General features: G+C 41.2%; 1 protein-coding gene across 1 annotated transcript in view; it reads left to right on the top strand.

The window, feature by feature from the left end:
- The window catches only part of nos1apa (nitric oxide synthase 1 (neuronal) adaptor protein a), a 149,932-nt gene that overhangs the window by 82,504 nt on the left and 41,805 nt on the right, over positions 1-25,623 (top strand). Inside the window, exon 5 of the mRNA XM_027289874.1 lies at positions 14,470-14,578. Within this exon, the coding sequence (XP_027145675.1) occupies positions 14,470-14,578 (109 nt within the window). The remainder of the gene's footprint in view (positions 1-14,469; positions 14,579-25,623) is intronic.

The following is a 25,623-nucleotide window of genomic DNA, read 5'->3' as shown; positions in this document are numbered from 1 at the left end:
GGAAACTGGCAGCAGAATGGCACATTCGTACTACGGGCCTGTAATTGTGTCCGAAATCACCATTAGCTGTTAACTGTGGCCGTGCAGCTCAGAGAAAAAACGTGTCTAACTGGAGAAATGGGCAGTACGGCTGCCACGATTATTGGATGAACTGTCTCGGCTGATCATGAAAAGGTGTTGCAGGCGTTTTAATTTGACTCCCTTTTTGTCTTCCACCGTTTATAACTTTCCTCGTGCGAAGAAGAAGCAATCCACTATATTTTTGACTCATTCAATATATTGATCATCTCAGTCCTCAGCTGTATTAAAAGGATTCAGAGGGCATAGCGCTGCAATGTGTTATTACCATTGCTAACACTTAAAGAGATTGCATTTCCCGAGGACGTAAGTGCTTCAGTTTGTGTCTGCGTTTGTTTCTTTCCCCCCCACACACTGATCCAGCCTTCTCCCGCTGCAGCTGCTGCCATAAACCCTCTCTCAATTGAATGTAAATGAAGATGAAGACGGTTCAGTTCTTGTTTTCCTTCCCTCTGCCCACTCACTGTTTTCCACCGCCTCTGGGCATTGTGTGTGTCTGACTATGTGTGTCTGTGTGTGTGTGTGAGCATGACCTTGCGGTGTGTTTCTGCATTTGAAGACAGAGCACATCCTCCTGGGTATCTTGAAAACACACAGACACTGATCAGTATACAGAGCAGGAGAAGGTGATTTGTCTTCGGGAGGAAGGGCTTGTTGTGGCACTGAGTCAGTTCTGCCTCTTTCTGTTTGTCATCTTTACACAATTATTCTCCGTCTTATAGAAACAGCTGCATTTCATTTCGACTTTAAGGCTCACTGTTTTCATTTCCCACCAATTTTACACTGAGAAATACTTTGCATTTTAAACAGGAGACGATGGAGTCCAACAGATTTTCTGTTCCCCCTGAACGAGAAGCTCAAATATTAATTTGCAGTTCATTATTGATTCATTAAGTCCAGTTTTACCTGCCTTAATCTGACCTTGTTGTTTACGGCGTTAGACCAAGCAGTGTGTGACTGCATGTACGCATGACAACATTATGACTGACGCAGGACAGGAGAGGTAAATAACACTGATTATCTCGTTATCATGGCAGCTGTCAGTTGGTGGGATGCATTAGGCTGCAAGTGAACATTTTGTCCTCAAATCTGACGTGTTAGAAGCACGAGCAAATGGACAACTCAGTCAGAACATCTCCAGAACTGCAGCTCTTTTAGGATGCTCCTGGTCTGTAAGTTCTTGGTCCAATGAAGGAGAAACGCTGACTTAGTGTTGGGGTCATGCGGCCAAGGCTCATTGATGCACATGAAGAACTGAAGGGTGGTCCATGTCCTCCAATCAAGACAAGCTACTGAAGGTCAAACTGCTGGAAAAGTTCACGGTTCTGATAGAAAGAAGATAGAAAGAGCACAACAGCAAGTTCATGGTGTTGGCTTTGGACGTTCTGGACAAACAAGTCCGATCCACGGAGGTCCCACCTCGCAACTTACAGAACATGAACATCAAGCCTAACGTCTTGCTGCCAGATACGACGGCACACCTTCAGAGATCTTGTTGAGTCCGTGACTTGAAGGGTCAGAGCATGAAAAAGCAGAGAGATAGGCTGATTGATCGGTGTGCGCTCTGAGGTGTTTACACTCAACACTGCAGTGTTGTTTCCAATGAGCTGATCTGCTTTGTTGTGTGTATTCACACATCTGTATGCTTGAGTTACTTCATTTGAGGTGTGACCTGACATGTTTAACGTGCTCCTTTCATCACGGTTCCTTTGAGTCCTTCAAAGTTTGTGAACTTGAGAGGAAGAAAATCAAATACAGACGTGGACAACTGAAGAATAGACACGTGAGGTCTTTTGATTTGTGACTTTTTACAAACCTGTCTGTCTGTCTGTCTTTCTTTCTTTCTTTCTTTCTTTCTTTCTTTCTTTCTTTCTTTCTTGAAAGTCCCTGAAATTGTTGGTTTTTTTTAACTGAAGCTAGTTATTGTAAGTTAAGGTTGAAAACTCATGAAAAACTACAAAAATCGACCTTTGGGTTGAGATTATTTTGTCATTCTCAAGTCAAAAGAGTAGAAAGGTTCCAGAAGCACATACCTTTTGGGATTTATTGCCACCACTTATTGTATTGTAGCTTCTCTGGCCGTAGGCTAGTCCCTGTCTATCTTACTATCCACAGAGCAAAGGATAGATCGTGGGTCCACTGTGCCTGAGGGAAAGTGAATGTGGTCAGAGTGTGGAACGTAATGGGAAGGCAGAAGTTTAACTAACCTGTCGCTGAGTTCAAATAAGAATCCTACAAGCTCCTTCTTTAGCTGTTCTGGAGCTTTCGATTGTATCGCACAGTCTTCCTCAGCAGATAGAGTTTGCTCAGTTGTCACTAATTGTCACACGTCGGCTTAAAAGTTGAGATTAAAGGTTTGTTCCTGAAGCTGGAAGCAGCAGCTGGCCAAACAAACTGCCTACACGGTCCATTTGTAGCTCTAAATCTCTAATTATTCTCTCTATTAGTGCGCACGACACGGCGATGTTTTTATTATTTCTAAAGAAAGAAAACAGCGTCCTGTTTTCTAAAAGCTAACGCTGGCATGTCGCTGATTTTTAAAAAAGAGTGGGGGGAGTGGAAAATAACACTTAATGGAGAGGCGGTGAGTAGAAGATGAGTGTGAGGCGTGGAGGAGTGGTTGCGCTGAAGTGGTGAAGGAGGGAGGATAAGAGGGCGAAGTTAATGAAAAAGGTTTTCAGAGATTTTCCAGATGTGTTCACTTTGTAGTACTGGTGAAAGCCGAGAAGGACTTTCTCAAAAGAGACTTTCAAAGTGTCCAAGTTCTTATAAATACCCGTCATGTCCACGTCTTGTTTGTTCTTTGTCTCCTCCTTGAAGACGACAGATAGACTAGTCTTTGCAGATTATTAAAAAGATCAATAAGCAATTCAACTACAGTAATTATTAGGACACGTCTGATCTCATAAATACAACATGTTCAGCAGGAGAGTTAACCGTCTTCATGTCTCTCTTTCTCTGTCTGTCATCTCGTATGTATGAACAAGCGTCTTATCTCTTTCACTTCATTTGGTTTGCCTTTTTTCTTTTCTTGCATCCATCTTCAGCCGATCAAGTGACGTTTAATTGGTTTAGTTTTCATTCTCGCTCTCATCCTTTTCTCCTTTTTTCTGCCGGCACACTTCGATCTGTTCAGTAACGCCGTGGATGCATAACGGGTCACTCTTATTTCTGCGTTTGCATATTGTATGCATATCTGTATATGCATGAGCTCCAGAGATTTTCTTTCTCTTCATGATCTTGAATGCAAATTCAAAATGAAGCATAAAATGAGCAGCTGGTAAAAGTGAACGTGTAGTTTTTAAAACAAGGACAGCGAAAGGCTTTGTCCTCCACGGGGAGATGAAACGGAATAACACAAAATAAGTATTGAGTGAGATGTCACGGATAAAATAAAATGAATGACAGTCCCCTAAGATTCTTTTACTTTTGCAGCTAGATGTTGAATAAAACTTGTCATAAACAAAAAGTTCCTGTCAGAATAACAGCCCAGTTACTGGTTAGCTCAGTTGGTAGAGCATCCGCTCCGTGTACAAAGGCTCCGACCTGCGGCCCTTTGCTGCATGTCATTCCCCATCTCTCTCTCTCTCTCCCCACATTCCTGTCACTCTTCAGCTGTCTCTGCCAAATAAAGCTTGAAGAAGTACTGCCTAAGATACCTCATTCAGGTATCAGTGAATATTCTGAATATTCTGTGGTTGCCGCAAAGCCCCAGAAGGCATCATCAGTGCCTGTAGGGACGCCAAACTGATGCAATTTTAGAAACGTATTATCCCTTTTTTAAAAGTCATTCTGCATTTGGTACTTCTTAAAGCACCTTAACATTCCCATGGAAGCTCGAGCAGGGTTCTTCTTGCTTCTGGCATTTACAGCAGCCTATTTTTTTTTACCTAATTGACTACTGGCTGCTGTCCCATTAACCTTAGAGACCCTTTCTGGACTGGAATCTTCCAGCAAACCGAACACGGAGTCCGAGACAGTCCGAGAGTCGGGTAACTTAACTTATTGGCACGCATAACTGAGCTAACGGCATACCAGGTAACAGATTGGCTCTTTCTATCAGGTAACTCTGTAAATTGCTCCGTTGGTCTCAGCTCGTCCTCATACATATGTGATGAAAACACATACATTTTGACAACATAGCGTGAAGTTCAAGCTTTTGTTTTTGATGTTGGAGTATATTTTAAATTAGATATAACTCAATTTTTTGTGCTCTCATCTTTAATATTATTAATAATTTACATTTTAGTAACACGGCAATCCAAAGCTTCAAGTTCCTCACACCTAAAAATGAGCACATCAGTTCCACACAGCGAGGTTTGTATAAAAAGAGTGAGCACTGGTGTTGGATCATGAATCTGTATTGGCAGAGTTAACATATCAGTGGTTCAGAGTGGAGGTCAGTTTGGTGCATCCCGAAACATTTTTCTTTTTTAGGCTAAATGGTTTGTCTGCTACATTTTCCTCTTGGCATCAGCCAGCTTCAAAGTCCAGACTCTGCTCCACACTCCACACACACTCACACTCGCCAACATGTACTTAAAAAAACAAACTTTCCTGGAGGTCCAAACTCCGGAGGCAAAAATACCACATAAATATTTGACCTGTCTTGATTTGTTTTGAGATCTGTGTTTATGTGAGAGAGAGCGAGAGTTTTATTCAGTCTGTCTCAGCTGGGCTCGCTTTATTGCAGGGCAAGCGCTTTTGATTCAGTGACCTCATTTCTCATAAAAAGACCTCAAAATATGCTCATATACATGCATAAACTGGGTCGCTTACCCTTTTTTTCAATAGTAAATAATGCATCAAAGAATAAAAATGTGGCCCGAGCTGTTCATTTCACACCTTGACTTTAACAAGTGCAGTAGGAAATTGCCTGTCCGCTCGATGATTAAGTCTGTTTTGTTGTGATGCGTTCAAGAATTGCCAAGTCTTGCAAATTGCCATAAAGTTTCAGGAGGTTTCTCTTTATGTGGGGCGCACAGATTGCGCTGACACAACAGCTTTTTCCTGATAATGAAGCGCTACCTTTTCACCCTCACTTTTAATCAACATAATGCCCGATCAGTATGCTGTGTAATTAAGCATGCTTTATCTCAGCGTTTGCCAAATCCGACATGATCCTGGAAAAAGATTTGAGGTCGGGGCCGTCACGGGAGGAAAAAATGAACCTGGGCTTTTTTTTTTTTGTGCGACACACTCGTATAACCTCGTTAGTCTTCCTTTTGTTTAAACTTTAAGTTCACGGCTGAACTCTGAAGTCAGGTCATCCACTGCAGCTATAAGCAAAGACACACTGAACCGAGGAGCGTCTGCAAATTAAGATGTTTTCTGACATAAAGCGAAGGGAAAAACTTGGAGCTCGGTAATCATTCTCACATCGACGCCTGACTGACAGGCTGCCGCTGCAGGCTTTACGCTGTCATCGTGTAGAAAACATCCAAACAATGAGAAACAGTGAGTCGGAAAGACGAGTGTTAAAAAGATTAGAAATGATCCCAAAGATGTTCGGGCTTTGGTGTCTGTTTGTCATCTAACACCAGAAGACTGTTTGACACCAAATAAGACACAAACCTAATGATTGCCTTTCACCACCACACACACAGGCCTCAGCCTTTAAGCCTTGGCTGACGGAGACGAGCACACACGCTGAATAAGTGAATGAATACAGACGTCATGTCACAGGGACAGCGACTGCCGAAATCCCACAAAAACACAAATTCTCTCGTGTCTCTGCGCTAAAACAGAAACAGACGCCCGTCACGGAGTGTGTTCGCCAATTTTCTGTGGCTGTCCATGTGGAAAAGTGGAAAAAAAACTTCAAGCTATATTTGGATGAGATGGTGAACGGGGGAGAGCAACACAGACTGTGAACTCTAGGGGGATGAAATAAAGGAGAGCGACTGTGGCTCTGTTTAAACCTGATGAAGTGGATTATAGCGGCAGTTTGCTGCCTGTTTTTTGGACAGCAGGCAAACAATTACAATCCTTCAACTCCACACACTCTGTGTTTTATTTCCTAGCTGACCTAGACTGGGAACAATTATCCTCATATCATATTTATAATCAGCTCATTAGGCGGTCTATGCAGTGAGGAATGGAAGAAAAACACCCTGATTGTGTGCATAGCTTGTTTCCAAATTAAAAGAGCAGCTGGTATCTGATAATACAGTCTTCTGACAGGTTCCAGCACATCAGGTTACAGTGCACGTCGTGATGTTAATTCACTTTGCCGGCTCACACAGTCAGCTCCGTACGTGTCGAGACAATCAGATCTTCCTCGTAGTGTTGAAAACCATTTTGGATTCCTATTAAAAAAGTCGAGACAGACCTCAGACTGCGTTCTTGTAACACTTGAACCAATTAGTCTAATAGACGGAGAATACCGTAATTACTGCGCTACGTTTTAAAGGCTGTAAACTGCAGCTGATTGACACTAAAACTGTCGCTCAAACCTTGAGATCATTGCAAACGGCCCTAATTAGCCTTATGAGGTGAGTCTAATTATCTATTAGATTTTATCACACCATAAATAAAACTGACACATCAAAATCCACCGATCCTTTTAAGACTTTACGGTCCAATGAAAGAGCTGAAATTGATCCTTTAACTCTTAAAATCTCCCAACACTGGTGTGACCACATTCGCAGGGATTGTGGAACTCATTCATTTGGAGAGTTTAGTGGTAATTGAAGAAAGAGAAGAAGACCTCTTCAATGCCACTTTCAGCATCTTACCAGTTCGAAGTGCTAAAACGATATCAAACCATAGCGAGTTACACAAGTTGTCCACGCACAGAGAAATCTCTCTAAACAGCAAATTGGCAAAACGTGCTAGTAGACTACTTCATTGATGGTAGGACATTCATGTAACAGGAACATACCTTCTTATTTTCTTCTCAGAACGGAGAATATTTTTATTTTCTTCAGCGATTGATGTGCGGTAGGGCTGCCACGATTAGTCGATTAGTCACGATTATGTCCACGAACAAAATCGTCGACAACTTATTTAGTAGTCGACACATTTTTTTTTTAACTTTGCTTTTCTCTCGAAACTGCGGCTGCAGCTTCCACTGCCGCGTCTGCCTTTCTGTCACACACACACACACCCCTAGTGGTAATCGGCGTCAGGCCTGACTGTACCGTAAATGATACCATAACACAGACCCTCCAGGAATTCACAATGTTGCGATTTGTTGGGATTCAACTCGGTGGGTCAGGGATGGGCGCACGGTGCGGGAGGATCCCCTCGTGGGACCTCTCCCCGGCGCTGGCTGGCCTCCGCCGGGCGCATTTTGTCCGCGGCGGCTTTGGGTCAGCATGGGAAGACTCTGGGGCGAAGGTGGCTCACGGCTCCGTCCGCGAGTTTTACAGCGCCCACCCACCCGCACCTTTCCGGGACAGTCAATTTACGCATGATCCGATTAGTCGACTAATCGAAAAAATAATCAGTCATTAGTCGACTATCAAAATAATCGTTTGTGGCAGCCCTACTGAAACGCAGGAAACAGTAATCCACTGAACTCAGGGTGGGTTACAGTGGCCACCTGCCCTCACAGAGTTTAAAAAAAAGAACGTGTCCTGCCCGGATTGGATTTTTTCCGGGAGGCGTAAGAAATTGGCAGCTCTGACATGGATTAGTTAGCTGACATTCAATTTATAACGAACTAGCACATAGCATATCTAAGAAACAGGAAAGGACAATGTTGATCGAGGCTTGCTCAGCTGTCGTTGTAGTATAGTTAAAAAAGGAAGGGTCGATTACCTGGATCAATATGTATCAAACATTAAAAGCACGCATGCAGCCCTCGACTCCACCGGCCAGCATGATATTTTCCTGGATCCACACTGCAGCATCGCATGTATGTTTCATGTTACTGATACCGGAGCTTTTATAGATTTCCAATAACAGTGGTGAACGCTGGGAGATCATATTAATGCAGACGGATTTGGCTTTCATTTCTGAACATGATGCTCTTACTAAAATTGGCACACACACACACATACATACCTACAGGCTGTTGTGGCTCAGGTGCGGTATTGTATCGATTCCCTGTGACTGTGTGATTGTGTGTGATTGTGTGTGTGTGTGCGTGTGTGTGTGTGTGTGTATGCGCCTCTTAGCCTTTGATTTATAACAGCCGTGTTTCGCAGGCAGCGATTTATCAAAGGAAAAATGACCGAGGCCTTCTGAAACAAGCCCACTTCATTACTCAAACATCACATCACAGCCTCCTGCACGATAGACTCAGCCTGTTAACAAGAAGGGCTTATTAACGAGGTTAGCTGAGGAGAGCGAGTGTGAGTGTGTGTGTGTGTGGTCAGTGAGACACAAATGAATGAAGCTCTGGCTGTCATACATGTCTGTTTGTGCACACCTGTGTGTAACCTGGTTATATTTTGGCGATGAGGACGAGGCTGCAGCAGGTTAAACGTGACTTTTTTTGTCAGATGAGTGATGGATCGTCTTGTAATGACGGCAGGAATGTTCTGCCTGCTTCTTTTTCAGGGATTTCATTCAGATTTTCTCAGTTTGACAGAATATTTCAATAAAAAGATGAATCATCACTCTCTGCGTGTGCGTTCCTCCGACAGCTCAGTGTTTTATGTAACATCTAGAGCTCGACTGATACGTGATGATTGAGACATTAAAATATAACAAATACAAATCACGACATTTTGATGTTTTATCACGGAACAATAAACGTTACTATCACAGCTGACGAGAGGAGCTCGATTAAACTCACTGTGGTGAGGTTCAGGTCCACCTGTTCATGGAAACCCAACGTAAGTGTCGGTATTTGACGAGCTAGAAATGTTTTTCTCTTGTTTAAATTATTCATATGTTACCATTAAGCGTTCATTTATATGTAAACTATATTTCCCAGCATCAATATTGAGCATTTGTTTTTAATTTCAAAACCTTCACCAACAAAACTTCTCCCTATAAAGTATCGAGCAAGTCCCGAGGGCTGCAACTAATTATTATTTTAATTATGAATTAATCAGTTGATAATTTTCTTAATTCTTACATTAGTCTGGTCCGTCCTCAGATGTTTTGTTTTGTCCACAGCCCAAAGAAATTCACTTTAAAGAAATCTGAAAATATTCACGTTTGAGAAGCTTAAATCTGAAAGTGTTGACATATTTGATGATCAAAACAGTTGCAGGTTGATTTAAGTTGACGATCATTGCATGGACTAATCATTGCAGTTGTACAGTGAGTAGCTCCAGAGTGTAATTTGCCCCCAGCAGGTTTGTAAAGTGCAGATCTGACCTCAGTGTCTTCGAAAGCTGCAGAAATTCTCACTGCACCGTGTCAACTTTGCCCCTGGTGTCTCCGTTATGTGATAAAAACACAGTACTGGGATTGCACCGCTACCTCTACAGGTGTCACACATCACGCAGTCTGGTCTGACTGTTCTGAGAAACGTTTCCTTGGCTGCCTTTTTTTCCTGCCCGATTTGTTAAACGTTGAAACACATTGGGGTCCTGAGGCGCTGATGTAAAATCATTCTCTGCTGATGTTTCCAGGAGACGTACGCGCAGATTTTAATTGGTTTGTTATCTCATTTTTAGGTCGTCCTCCAAATGTCTCAAATTACCCGGCTGATCTGAAATTAAAAATCGATTTAACATCGATCACAGACACTACAAAGAAAGTGTGTAAATATTTTTGGATTCGGCAGAAAAGTCCCGCCTCGTGTTTGACTCCTTGAACTATTAACGATCCATCTTCCCGTCTCTGACCACTGTGCTGTTTATCTACAGTATCTGTTGGGAACGCCGTACCTGCTGTGTCATTGCTGACTGCTTTCTTTTTGTCAGCAGCTAAAAGATTGCAGCGTAGTTTCACTGTAGCCAACTTTAAACTAACTCTTTTGAGCACATTTCTTTTGTTCTGGCCCATCACTAAGTCGCATTGTCAGGGCGTAACAGTGACATTCATTCATGGGAAAATGCAGATTGTTGTAACTTTAAACAGGAACTCCCCCTTAAACAAGATAAGTTTTTCCTTCTCGATTCATTCCGCCGTTAACCGACTTTGACAGCGCTCTCATGTCGAGCCTGCCTCTCTCACCCCGAGATCTGATCTATCTGATGCATCTTCACCTGGATGTTTGGCAACAGACGCTTGATAGAGATGTATCTGAGCAGTCATCTCTGCACTGCTTGGGGATTTGTCAGCTAAGCCAGTCAGCTAAGCTCACTTTTTACTCACTCTCAGGCTGAGCTCTTGTTTCTTTTCTTTTTTGTCAGCGCTCTTCAGTTCCCGAATAAGATTCATCTCTCTCTCTCTCTCTCTCTTCGTGTGACAACTGGAGGAACACGAGACCTTTTTTTTACCCTTCGCTTTAGATTTCAAAAGGAGAAATCTGTCGGGACATTGATTTTTATCACAGCGCCTCGGGGGTTTGTGGGGTGAAGGGAGGAGTTCAGAGGGGAAGACGTTTACAAGGTTTCTGAAAAGTGTAGCCGGATGGGAGCGGTCTGTTTTCTTCCAGTAGATAACGCAGCTCGATAGACTCGTTTGTTGACATGAGCGCAAACAGAAATGTGTCTGCGACCCTAATTAAGCTTGCAGCTTTACAGCCGTTACCTGAATTTTGTGTCGCTTTAATCCTTTGTGCATGATGTCGCCTTATTTCAGAGAATTTCCCAACAAGTACTCTGTGAACTGTACTGCCACGGCAGGATGAACAGTGCTTTCACATGTGTAAAGCTGCCATCGATGCTCATGCCTGCGTGAACCACACGATGTGCATTTTAATAATCATCAGAATTACGATAAAGGTTCACTAGCTTCTTTTCTTCAAGATGTTAGTAACATTCATTGGATGACATAAATGTTAGAATACACCTTTTAAAGGTCCGGTGTGTAGGATTTTGTGACATCTAGTGGTGTAGTTGCTGATTGCAACCGACTGAATACCATTCACCTCACACTCCCCGTCCAAAGGTGGCATTAAAAAACACGAAAGTCCGTCTCTAGAGTCAGTTTTTTAAAGGAATCGTGTTTTACATCTACTCTGTGTAAACCGTTGGCTTGTTTGTGACCTGACATGATCATAGTGATCACAGTAATCAATGACCAGACCAATGAAAATGTTCCTTCAACAAGCAGCATAAAGTAGAACAGATAAACTTTTACCTGTCATTGGTTCAGTCGTACATTATGATTTTTCTTTTCTCTTTGCTCCATAAATTGATATTAAAATCTTTACATGCCATCCTATAATCACAGATTTGTTTCAAATCTTTAAAAGTTTGAAACTGATCCGACACTTCATAAAACATGCGGTGAATAATTCAAGTTATTAGGAGTAAGAGAAACTGTTTTTTTTTGGCAAGCTGGCCCCCCAAAAAATATCACCATCTATTTAATTACAATCACAATCTGGCGTCTAAATTGCAATCTTTTTTCTCAGTTTTTTAATTCCCCTGTAGACTTTAGCCAGATTTCAAATAGCCTATATATTTTTTCTCCATTTGCTCCATTAAAAAACAATATTACATTTGTAAACAGAAGCCAAAGCATAACACACATCATAAAAAACTTCACTGTTACAATATGTTACCCAGTGAAGAGCCATGTGAAGTGATTACATGAAACTGTAGTAAGAGTTGTGTAGATTGTGGACGACTTGTTAAACGCTGTAACTTCACTTAAAGATCTCTGAGAAGAGAAACAATCCAAGCTGTAATAAACTCAAACTTTTAGACTTTTTTTGGACTGTTTGTAGCTGTAGACTGGATCAGACATCACAGTGTGTTCAAGTGTGTTTATGTGAGTCACTGCAGATAGCTGTGTCTGGTATTTTGACAGTTGACAAAGACAGCATCCGTACCACAAGACCTCAGCTACTCTGGCTCCCAGAGAAAAGGCCAAAACAAATACCACAGAAATGTCACAGAGTGTATCAGTGAGACCCCACGACTTCTACACACAGCAATACACACATACACACAAACAACCAACACGAACGGAAACACATTTGAACTGAGACAACAGGGTCATTTGCATAATCTGTACCTAATTTCTTGCTCTCGCCTGGTTGTCTGCCGTCTAACTGTGATAAATTACCCCAAATATACCACCACACCACTTAATTATGGCACTAATTGCCCAATTAGGAAGCTGTTCTGCCTGAGGTTTCCGGTACTTCCTCCAACCAGTTGATATTTTAAGTTTACTCTATTAACAACAACGTGAGCGCGGTATTCATTCATCCAACCTTTAAAATTCAGCTATACATCCGCTTACAATATTAAAGTTTATTAAAGGTTGTTTTTTTTGCTTCTTCGGTCGGGTGTTTACTTCCAAACTAGAGATGGAGTATGCAATCTCCTGTAAAGTCTGGTAAACACTTCAAGTTTCATCATGATAATCTTGAAAAAGCAAAAAAGCTGCCACAGTGATAAGGTTGTTGGCGCTGATGAAAATCTTCAGGTTGCAGTCAAAACATCTTACCGTGAACGAAGCGTGAAGTTCTTTACTATGAAACTTTTTCAATGAGACGCAGCCTCTTTGTAAAGCCCCACAATGATGCTGCCTGCGAGTCTAGTTTTATAATTATAACTTGATTATACGGGGGCGAGGAATGCGTGTTAAGTATTGTGATCATCAGCTCATCTTGAATATTAAATCTCACAGCGGGAGAAGTGGAAAATCTGCATTAGCGAAGCAGAACAGTGTGCACGAGGTAGTCGTGCCCCCTTTTAAGAGAAGGAACTCCTGTGCAGGGGAGCGGATGAAAGCTCTGCACGGTCATAAAACACCTGAGGAATAAGAATATCTTAAAGCTCGTACTGTATATAATAACTAACATGACACTCTTTTATAATCTAGTCTAGTAAATATGTTCTTTAGGAGCTTCATGACACCCAAATTGGCCAACACAGAATGTTTTAAAGACGTTCTGATACTGTTCTTTTATTCCTAATACTGATTCTGATACATGATCTTTGATTTATTGACCAATGCCGATCCAATACAAGTGCCTATCTAACCCAGTATTGTTGCTATTGTTGTTGTATGGCCTGGCTTGGGTTAAACCACAGCAGTCAACATGGAAGTGCCAAAAACTGCTACAAAACGAGTCAGTCCACATGTCCAAATGTCCAACATCACAGCAGAAATAAACATGTTTACAGCCTGGTACAAAAAACAGTCTTGGTCTCTATGACAACTGCACTGAGGGTGAATTTATATACAGCTCACCTGCTTCATTCAGCCCACAAACCACGTCATTGCCCATTTCTTCGATGTTACCCAGGATTCCAGGCTGCATCTGAGGCATATCTGTATCAAATCACAAGATTAAAGGTTCTTGTGTTTGTGTCAGGGCCGCTCAAAGCACTCGGTTGTTTAAATATTGAAGAAGTCTCTCTCTTGAAGCACAGGACGGGGTGTGAACTCCACGGTGTGGATGTGGAAACAATATGCTCTGGAAAATAACACCTCACTTCCTCCTGCTGTGGAACAAAATATTGTCCCAGGCAGGAATGATGTTTCTTACAAAGCGTATCCACAGTATTACTTGCACGTGGAGGCAAGAAGTCCACACAGGACAAAAGTTACACAATCAAAGAGTCTTCCATCCTGTAGATTATTGAAGAAAGTTCAAACTTTCTTTGTACGTTAGACATCCTGTCTCACTTAGACTCCCCACACGGCTGTTTACAGCTTCTTGGTTTTAGCCTTGTCACCATATTGTCATCTGCGGTGCTTTACCTCCCCAGCAGTGTTCTTTTGTCATCGTAAATTAGATCTAGCGTCGACCTTAACTCATGCAATGTTCTCCCTCCTGCAGGTTATTATTTCTTTTGCTCTCCCCTTTTGGTGCCAAAGCTGTTTCTTCCTCTTTACCTGCTCTGCAGGATATTGTGTATCTCTTCGCTCTTGGTTGCACACAGTCTTTCCCAACCAGGAGAACTCTATTATTGTCTCCGACTTAGTTCCTCCTGCATCCTCCTTCACGCAGGATATTTTTAGTCGTAATGGTATTTTGCCTCCTCTGTCTCCTTCTCACGCTGGGATGCATCGCTGTTGTCACTTGTAGTATCTTTTTTAAACTTTGAATTAATGTTTACCCGGCTTTCAGTGTGTCTCACTGAACTCATCTTGTCTCAGAGTCCCAGAAAAAAAGGAGAAATTTATGAGGAGGCCCCCTCTCCAACCACCACCACCACCACCACCTCTCTTGCCTTCGGATTAAAACCAGCCCAAAATAGTGTTTATTTTTGTCACATTAAAACCTCAGAGATACAGGCTCGGTGCCCATTCTGCGTCTTAGGATACATTTAGAAAATGCTGCCAGGCTCTGATTCTGTTTCACATCATATTCAGATTCTTTATTTTAAATGTATGACCTGTTTTATTCTGTTTCAGGATATTCTATGTGTCTCATGACTCCCAGGATCTGAAGATTTTCAGCTACATCGCCAGAGACGGACAGAGTAACGTCTTTCGCTGCAATGTCTTCAAGTCCAAGAAGAAGGTAAGAAAGGACAACAGGGCTGTTTCAAAGCTTTAAATCCAGAAACAAGAGCCTCAACCTCAGAACACTGGATTGCCCCTGGTCCCATTGGGTTTAAGTAATGCCAATTATGTGTGTCTGAAACAGGAAACTCTTCATTAATGTCCCATAAATCATTGTGGTATTTGGTTTCTGTAGATTAGTTTCCTCATGACTGAAGTTTGGGCTGAACTAAGTCTGTGTTCCAATTACAGTTGAACAACCTCGGTCAACTTTTTCCTTTCCTGTTTCCTGAACTTTGATATGTCGTGTTCTAGGCTTGTTGTTGAGAAGAAAACCAAAGTTTGCCTCATCTTCCGCCTCCTGGCATGAAGGAGAAACTGGTGGTTGCAAATCACACAAAACATCTGAAAGGTCCAAACTAGACCCAGTGTTTGGTTTGTCCATTCAACAAAAGAGGACCTGCAGCGTCTGTAGATATAAAAGGCTCATTATAAGATAACAAACATAACGATTGGGAGGTGATTATGCAATCATCAAGACATTATTATGAATAATCTGTAAACAGAACACCCTGAATCTGACACACTGGACCTTAAACTTAGTCCCACAGGAACATCTTTAAAAATTGTTTTTTCTTTTCAATCCAGACAATCTTAGCACTTAGCATATCAAAGTACAGGAAACAGGAAAAAAAAAGAAAGTTGCCTGAGGTTTCTCGCCTGTTATTGCCGTTCAGAGCTAAAAGGGGGCCTGACTCACAAGGATTAATTTTCCTCATGTGCATTGTGTACCAGTTTTCTGTTTATTGGCAGCCTCGACTAGGAAAATTGCAAGCCAATAGACTGAACAAACTCGTTATATAATAACATCTCTCTCACATTAAATGTTTATCCAGCTATTCTCATGCAAATGCATCAGAGAGGAGTTATTGAATTAGTACGTCTCGTTAATGTCTCTTCTTCGTTGACATTACAGTGGTGAGAATTTAAATGATTAGGAAATGAAAAGGAGTCATCGCGAGCCGCCTGAAACTGTGAACCGCTAAACTAAATTAGATCTGCTAAGAAAACAAAGTGCAGGAGGTGCGAGCAGAAGAAAAACAAGTCCTGACTCCTGTGTTTGTTTTTATTTCTTATCGTATTAGTGAGTGCAATAACCGACATCGTCAGACTTTCTGTATAATGGCGAGATGAGGGAAGGCAGCCGCTAAGTGTTTCATTTCCAATGTTTTCACAGTCTGTTAGTCGTGTAGTGTTTAAAGCGGTTTCCTCCTCCTCTCTTAAATCATGTCACTGTCTGAGCCACATCCTGACAACCTCCAATAAAGAGACGCACGGCTGTCGGGCAGCAATAATTTCTCCTGGCACTATAGGCCTGTCATTGTTGAGGTTTTTGAGGAGCAAGTCAGAAACCCATTTGTGGTGGACGTGCTGCCGCTGCCGGGTCCAACGATGTGACACAGTTTTTAAAAAAAACGGGCTCCCAGTTTTGCACTTTGGCTGCCAGTTCGCGGGACTTGATGGTAAAGTCCAGGGGTTAGCTGAGTGAAGCACACACTGCCTCATTATCTCTTACAGACAGACCGACAGTGACACATGAGCACACACACACACTCTTTTTGGACGACAAAATGGAAAGTGACGCATACCAAAATTCTCTGGGGCGACTCGAGCCCTGAGGCCATTCAGCTAGAAACCGTGTGTGTGTGTGTGTATGTGTGCTGCATAGTGGAGATGGGGAGACTATAAGCAAGAGTGGGCTTTTTTAATGGTGAACACCATTATGTCTTACAGTTACAACTCATTCATAACTGCCTGGATTGTATTTCTAGACATTTCTAAGTTGGTTTAGGTGTTAAACATAAACCCAGTCTGAAAGCACCTGCTGTGTTACTTTTTATTTATTCGACATTTGTTTGGAAGATATTATTTGTTGGTAGATGATCTTTTGCTTTCCGTGTGGGTGATTGTCAGAAAGCAGAAAAGCGCCCAGCGCTATGAAAACAAAACTAAGTTATCCAAAGTTTATTGGATCTCTTGAGGACGTCAAAAGAAGCTCTAAATCCAACATTGCCATATCACGACAACCTTTTAAAGCTGAAATAATAAACCTGTCAGGAAACAAGCCTGTTTACTCATCCAGCAAGCACTGAGCAATATAAGCTGCAGTTGTTTATGCCAACCTGTTTTATATGAGTCCAGTATTTGCTTTTTTTTCTTCCACCTTTGGTTTGGTCTCCAATAACTTTCAGACAAAAAACAGCCTCTGATTTCTTCACCAGCTAGACGCTGTCTGTCTGCCATTTGGTGCTGGGCAGGTGGTGTACAATGGGATTGTAGTACCCAATCATGTTGTAATCTCCTGAAAATTAAATATAATGCTGGGGAATTTGCACTGAACCTGACTTGAAAATGTAATAAGCTTTTACTTGGACAAAGACAGCCAGGAAACCGAGGAGACGGGGAAAGACATGCAGTGCAGAGCCTCGGGTTGGAATAAAATCTGGACTGCTGCAGGAAGGACTGAAAAAGTTTACACTGTTTTTCTCTGAAATGTAAAGTGTAAAAAATATATAACACTGTCAGAGTTATGTTAGCCTACACTATACTTAAAACTGTAATTTGACAGTGACTTCATGTTTGGAAGCGTGAACTCGGTACAGTGTTGTTCATCCTCATGGTGATTGGTCGTTGTGCACGTATCTTCTATTAGACCAGACTGGATCTTAACTCAGGCAACGGAATATGATAAAAGTTGATGGAAAACATTACTGAAAGACGATGAAGGCAAATTGAGTGAAGAGTCTCCTCTGTCCTGTCTGATCTGATGATATTTCTGCTTTTGATGGATGGTTTCAGATTGAATATGACATCAAGAAAAAGTTTACTTTAATACTTGAGTACAGTTAAAAGTATGATGCATGGGGATCCAACGAGGACATGGTATTATGTTAGAGACATTTTCAGAAAACTATTCTGTTATTAACTTAATTAATAACCCAAGTGGACATAATCCAATGTTTTCAGGCTAGTATGCAAACGGATAGTTCTTTGTTTAAAGAACTGAGATCTTTGTGAGTCTAACAGAATTATACTGTTTGTTTACAGCAAATGGAAATCATTTCAAGATTCAGTTCAGTACCTTTTGTTCTTACACCAACACAACAAAGTGGAAAGAACACTATATTATTATTTAAACAGTTCAAAAACATTGTGTAAGTATTCCTCAGACCACAGAGGATGAAGGCAGAAATAAAACTACAATAAAAACTAAACAGAAAAGAGTTCAGGGGGATGTAGAAGATTTAAAAATACAAAAGAAGAATGAAACACTCATGGCATAATGAAATGGACATACATATCAAACACGTATGGCTTTGTTTTGACGTGTAGAAGGTTGCCAGTGTGAGATTAAGGAGACTTTATTTCCCTCTTAACAACCAGCAGTGGAAGAATGGCTCGGCTTTAAATCACAGAGGCATAAAGAGGCTTTAGTGGTCTATCAGTTCATACGCTGACACACATGCTGTGTGAATCTCTCTCTGTCCCATTCAGACTCGTACGCTCTCACTCTTTTCTTCCTTCCTCACATCGGCAGTTTAAAGGAGGCTAATGAATGACCTGGCCTCTATTATATAGAATTGAAGTGAGAGTGATAGAGCCGAGACCAGCAAGTGTTCATCAGAATACTGAATGCTGCTGCAGCTGGAAGACGTGCGATTGTCTTTGTGTGTACGCCTCTAATAATAAGAGTGTTTTTAGTTTTTTGTCTGATTGGATAGGAGACAAAAACCAGTCTGAGTGAAGCTCCGGACGGATTTTCTCAACATGGAGGTCAGGACCTCACGTGTCCAGACTTTCCTTTACTGTGACGTCAACACTTTTTTTGAATGAAGGCCATGAAATTTTGCAGAGACATTCATGTTCACCATATGATTTAAATGCATCACTGTCTCTCTCTCTCCTTTCTTCCTCACCTTCATGATCCCATTATGAAAACCTAAATGTGCAACTAAGTGTGAATTCAATCCAGGATGGCTGGAGATTGATCTTTATATCGATTGGCTTTTAACCGCTGCCAGGAACGACTCGGACTTCTCAACAATTGTCAGGTTAAAAACAAGGCTTATCAAGTGTTGGCCTCCATCTTGGCTTTAAAACTGACATCCCTCATATGTTATGATCCGCTAAACTTAGACGTTCAATATTACTAAATCTCCTTTCTTGTTAGCCTCACCACCATCTTTACTGGTTAGTTTTACCCTACCCTTCATCGTCAGTAGGGTAAACCTGTGTCATGACGGTCTGAACCCACTCCACCCTGTTATTGGGCGAACAATCCAGTCCAACGCTATGAATGCTTGGTCACCACAAACACCTTCTGCTTAAAACCTAAAAAATCATCCACAAGAAAACAATTACCACACCATATCGACCGGATTTCATGATCAGTAATTCAGAAGCAATTATTGAATAATTGAATTAATTCCAATCTCCCAATAATGTATTTTGACTGAGTATTATCCACCATTAATCGCCCAGTAAATAACATATTTTAATAATACACTGTTAATGGTCACCTTCCAGCTTCTTTAAAGGTCCAGTATGTAGAACTTAGTTGTATCTAGCGGTCTGATTGCTGCGTTGCAAGCTCATCACCCTCACCTTCTTGGTATAAAGAAGAAACATTTTAAGGGCCCTGTCTAGAGTCACTGTTTAGTTTAGTTTCAACATAGCCACCTCCATGAAAGCATGAAAACCTAGTAATGAATATTATATTTCATCCTAATATAATACACACTGCACCTTTAAGACAAAATCACCACATGAAGCTTCAAACCATATCACACAGTCTCCCACAACAGATTTGTTTTATCCTGAAAAACCACCACCCAGATTTGAATTCACGGACCTCATAATAATTCTGGTTATATTGGTGAACTGATCCAATCAAAGCTTTCCTTTAGCACCACCATTTGTACCCAAAACAATCAAAATGAAATCCATGAAACCTATTGATTACATTCATCACCCAAAGGACGACAGTTTCGTCCAATCGTCGGCTGAATTTGCAATCTTAACTCGTACTTTGCATAGTAAATCCAGTCCGGCTCTAGACCGTATCGTAGACCGTATTGTATGTTGGTATCATTGCAGCCTCTGTCCAATCTTTATCTCATATCTTCGCCATGAGGCAGTAACACTTTAACAAGCCAGTCGTGAAGAGAGACACGTGAAGACAATAATGACGATGCATAAAACCTTTTTAAACAACACAGCACATCCCATCCCTCTACTGCTGCTGGATGGAAACCTTACAGCTGGCAGCTGCACTTTTTTTATGTTGTTATTGTTCTAATTATACTGATAAGCTACATGATGAAGGGTGGCTATGCAAATGCACTTAACACGCACTAGAATAAAAACATAAAAAACAATGGTTAGTATTTATTGATCTGCTGTTTATGGTGCATAAAGACTCATCTGCTGTCCACAGCTGGTTGAGAGAGCTGTGGTCATTGTGTCAAGTGTTAATTGAGTTCTTTGGACAGACGCCCTCCAACCATATGCTGTCATTCAGTTTCGGCTAATGGCCTCAACTTGTTCAAGCTTGGGCAAAGAAGAGTTGACCCTTCTGCTATCAAGGATGATTGCAAAGCCCAAATAATGCACTCTGCGATGCAAAATCACATTTTGCTCACAGGCAATTACACTGGAGAATACTGAGCGAGCTACAGCACAGATAAAGACAGCTTCAAGTATATATCGCTGTCTAAAGTGGATTTATATGTTAACATGGGCAGTGTTGTGGATAAGAGGTTCAAATTGGATTCAATTTCAATTCATCGCATTTATTTATTTATTGTTCTTGGTTCTGAACAAAGAAAGATATAAGGTACAATAAATAGTTCATATAATGATGCCAAATCAATCCTAATATTATTTAACAAATTGGATCCATGTTGGTCTGGATAAAGCTCCGGAATATGACAGAAGATCAATGGTTTCTCCACCGACATTGAGGAGAATATAAAATGACACATGGATATTTCCAGACGTATCAGCGATGAGGGTGGTATCGTTTTCCAGACAGTTTGGTTGAGATAATTGGATTTAATAGCTTTAAGCACTTTTTATTGAATATCATTATCTCAGTGACATGATCCCTCTGTCTTTAGAGTTTTGTCTCTCACAGTCTTATTCATTTCTGTACCTCTTTGTCAAGGCTGCAGTGCTTTCACAGCTGAGGCAGAAATCTACCACAGACGAGCATATACTACGTATCAATGGTATGATATATTGATCGTGAGATGTCGGAGATTCAGACACAGAATGAAGTCATTAGTGCTGCCCTGTTTTATAGGTCAATGTGTACTTTTTCTGAAGATAAAGGTTAGTGTCTCCAGCTCTAACACTCCCAGCACTCTCTAACACACTCCCTGTCCGTCTCTCTGTGATTTCATGAAACCTGACCTCTGTGGTGTCTGCACTCAGTTATTTGGCAGGAGATGCCTGGTTTACAAGAAGTACTCAAATGCGTCATTAGTTTTGGTCTCTGTGAGTGTAACGCATCTCCTCTGAGGATGAGGGGAAGGTTCAGTCCGGCCACTGCAGGATGCTGCACTGCTTTTGTAAGCTGCGTCCTCATCCAGCCTCTGAAATGTGACACAAGTTAACCTGCTGTCTGCTCAGCCATCTGTGAAGCTACACCTGAACCCTGTCTATGATCACAATAGACGATAACCACCATCATTTTCTGTAATCGCCGTTCGAACAGGCCACCAGTCTGTTACAGGGCGAATAGACATGCAGTAGAAAGTTCATACTCACATTACACTCATAGGTAATTTAATGTCTTGTGACTGGGGTAGAAAACAGAAAACCCACGCAGCCATGTGAAGAACATGCAAACTCCACGCAAGAAAGGCACGGCCAAGTGATGAATGAACTTTCACCAGGACCTTCTGGCATTAAGTTGACAGCACTAACCACCAGCGTACAGTACCACCCTGTCTGGGAAACCAGAAATCCACAACCACCTTACTGCAGATAGAACAAAAAGACATAACATTGGCCAAGCCCGTTGTGTTCATCTTCTCAAATGTCATTTTTGATCATTTCCTGAAGGTGTCACCTTAACTTCTTGTACATCAATTTCTTTAATACCACCTGCCAACGTCTCTATTAGTTTAACTGAAAGGGTCAATGCTACTCAGTCATTTCCCTCCGCCTAACAAGGGCTTAATGTCAGATGCTGTCCGGCTGTGAGGAAGAGGAAATGATATTGAAGTTGAAATGTCATTTTAATGAATCTGGGTAAGGAGAAAAGTGACAGAGAGAAACCGAAACGTAACTTTTGTTTTGTAATTATTCGACAGTTTTTGTGTAATTCTGTGTGCACAGAACTAAACTGCAGACTAGAGTTTCAGATATTATAAGGGCCCAACATCATAGACCTTCATCAGTTCTTAAGCAGCCACACAGGAACTTAAACAAGTCCAACGTTTGCAAAATCTAAATGTGAAACTAGAATCCAACCAACCACTTCATCCCAGTATTCGTTATTTGACAGTTGTACCCAGTGCTATGGACACATTTCCCTCTGTACTGAACATAATATTCAGGTTTGATGCCCATATTTAGCATTGTGTATGATTTGTGTGATGTGCCCTTGCTTTGCGCACTGCTTGGAAATCGAGCTAATGGTTCAGAAGAGTCAGCGAGGCGCCACGACTTCATTTCATCACACTCCACTTACTTCATGCTTCTCACACTCTGTCACAAATACTTGTCCATTGATTGGTACTTATTTTGGTCTGATAATGTTTGTCTGCAGTGCACTCACACTCTCCTTGGCCTCTGTTATTCTCCCCGGCTGTCCCACTGATATCCTCGAGGAAATCAAAATGTTTGAACATTAGGCCAGGCTGCACCCTAATGATTAAAGTAGTTAGCTGATAAAATAAAACCCTTTGACACTACGTATATCTTTCTTTGAGAGATGGATGTGGAGGATGTGGTTAATGTGTAAACAGAGAATAAATTAGTTAATCAACAGAGGGGAAGCTTTAATCAGAGGTAACTCCTCTGCCATCCTCTCATTGTGTACCCTGCTTTTTACTAGATTGCATTATACTCCCTCTTGTCCCTCATCTTTACTTATGCCAAGACTTTCAGGAGAAAAGTGCACTGCTCAACCTCTCGGGTAATATAGGATAAATAATGTATCACGCTTTAGGCTAGACCCTATCTTATGGCCACTAAGAAATAAAATATATATGTAGAAGCAGAGAGAGATAGAAGGACACAGATACAAAGGGAGGACATTTATCCAGTTGAACTGACAGAGAGGAAAAGTGATGGGTGAGCGATAGAGACAGGGAAAGCCAGCTTGACAGAGATGGTGACAGATGTCCAGCTTCAGAAGTATTTCCTGTCTTAGCAGTGGGATATATACAGACTTTGCATTTGAGTGGCAAATCTCTTAGCAGTGTTGTTAGCCACCGGAATTGGAGATCAATTGGAGAATTGGCTCAGGGCACGAAATGTCCAGATTCAGGACAGGTGTCCTGATTTAAAGTGACTTAACTGATAAAGATTAGTGAGGTGCAAGGGACTGTCTGTTCGACAAATGTATAAAAAAAACACAGAAGACTAAGACTAAGTCACATTTTTAAAGGATTACTGAGAACATTGGCCAATAAGTCGTGTACCAAACAACCGAACAAGGGTCTTCTTTGTATCCATGGGACTGATACAAAAATGACTTTTAATGAGGATTTCTTCATCTTCCTCCTCTATGCTGACGATGTGATTATATTTAAAACCACTTAGTTAGTGTTAAAACAAACCAGTTTGGTTAAAAGAAACCAGTGTTGACTCTTGATGGTCACTAGGTAAACAATATTTATACAACATTGACATTGACTGTATTTTATCACCCTTGGAGTCCCCTATAAATGAATTTTCAGGCAATGCAATTATCTGTTCAAAGGTGGCCTAAGGGGTTTTGTGACTCAAATAAATTCATGCTTCTTCTGTTTTTGCTACATAGAGAGGACAGTAATTACTCTTGTGGCTACAAGAGGTCAAAAGTACCGGTAGAGTGTAAACATTGGTCTCTTTAAGGATTTTAATACACGGCCAGTGCTGTTATTTATCTTGTAAAGACAGTCTTCCAGTTGCCTCTCATGATTGTGGCTTAACTACTTTGGACTCAAGTACTATTTATTGGTCCAAAAGAGCAAAGAGAGAATTTGTGCTCATGGTTAACCACACGATCTCAGCAGATTTCATCACAGGTAACAAATTTCGTTGTCGTTTTCCAGTTGGATAAAGGATGCATCCAAAGCGGACCTCTTTAATTTGTAAGACAATTACAAAGGTCAAAGCTTTTATTTCTCCCAGTAAACAGCACAAGCATGCTCTTGTTACAACTAAACTCAAATAATGTGATTCATTGCTCTCCAGCCTCCTCAAAAGTCTGTAAAATAATTTCAGCTTACAAAATGCTGCTGGCAGATTTAACTGAGCTCCAACATCGAGCTCACATCATTGCTGTTCTTAAGTCCCTGCACTGGCTTCGAGGTATTTTAAGGATCGATTTTTAAGATCCTGGTAACGTAAATATATTCTCACTCTAGCACTTGACTGCATGGTTGATATGCACCAAATGTCTCTGACCTCTGCAGCACCCTCAAGTTCACAGACTGACTGTCTGCTGCTTGCTGTACCACAAATTTAAAGACTACGTTGAAGCTACATTTTTTTAAGTGTACCTCCATAATCCTGCATCAAACCTAATTTTTCCCACTGTGTGATGTTTTTTGCTTAATAGTTCTGTTTACATAGAGGCTTATCTTCCACTAATAATCAGAATAATAACCACCTCTGTTGAAAGAGACCGACCTAATCTGGCCTGATTGGAAGGAATTAATAAATAAATTAGCAAATGAAGACTTCCTAATCTGTTCAATATGAAATAAATTAGCAAATGAAGACTTCCTAATCTGTTCAATATGAAAACGTTAGTGCTTAATCACTATGTAACTGCTTAGTTTGATGGTTCTCTATGTTCTTTCTGTGCACATGGGAGGTAAAGTTTAGAATATTATTCAGAATATATATTATTATATAGATTTAGTAACACAGAGTCTAAACAAAGACAGAAAACTCTTTATTGCTTCCAACAGATTGGAGCTCATCACAGATCCAACCCTTCTGTTCTTACCTTCAACAACAGAAGCCAGAGGTTGTTGTAAGTCGGCTCATTTCTTCGATTGACTTGACAGACGTGAAGTTTCACTTTCTACTTTTGGCTGTGATTAAATCAAACCTTCAAAGGGACAAACTGAGAGGGAGAGTCAGGCACACAGAGGGAATGAAAAAAAAGACACTGTGCATTTTCCAATCAGTCGCTGTGCGAATCAGGGGAGCTTGAGCCTTTTGTGTGTTCGCCGTGCACAATAACACCAGCATCTGCTCTCATCCTCTGGTTAACTGCCTCTGGAAATGTCTTCAAAGGAAAACACGTGTGTGTGTGTTTACTGGCAGGCTGAGGACCAGCGTGGGGTGAAGGAAAGTTGAATAGAAGGTCCACAAAGGAGGAGGAGACAGGGGATGATTGATGTGTGATGGAGGAGACGGAGGAGAAGAGATCAGCAAAGCATGAAAAAAGTGAAAGTGTTTGCGGAGGAAGAAAGCAAAAGAAAGTTGAGAGTGAAGGATAAAAGGGTTGCTGCAGAAGGATGGAGAATACTATTTGCATGTGGGCGTCTCTGTGCAAATTAAAGGTTAACCAGGTTAAAGAGCAACACGAATTCACTTGTAAAGGTCTTAAACACAGGACAATACTCTGGACTCTGTATTTTTATGTATTCTCTATATTGAATCTGCTCATTTGGCGTCTTGACGTCTCTCTCTGTCTGTTGTTCTGCTGTTTCTTTTAACAGCAATCTGCCGAAAAGCAATTTTCTCTTCAAGAGACTAATTTATCTTATCTGTTCTCGACTCTGCATGGCGGAGCGACTGCTTCAGGATATTAATACTTGTGGACAGAAAATT

This window comes from Larimichthys crocea, chromosome XVII (genome assembly GCF_000972845.2).
Source record: "Larimichthys crocea isolate SSNF chromosome XVII, L_crocea_2.0, whole genome shotgun sequence".
Lineage (NCBI taxonomy): Eukaryota > Metazoa > Chordata > Actinopteri > Sciaenidae > Larimichthys > Larimichthys crocea.
The sequence above is the reverse complement of the archived record's forward strand: the minus strand, read 5'-3'. Positions and strand labels throughout refer to the sequence as shown.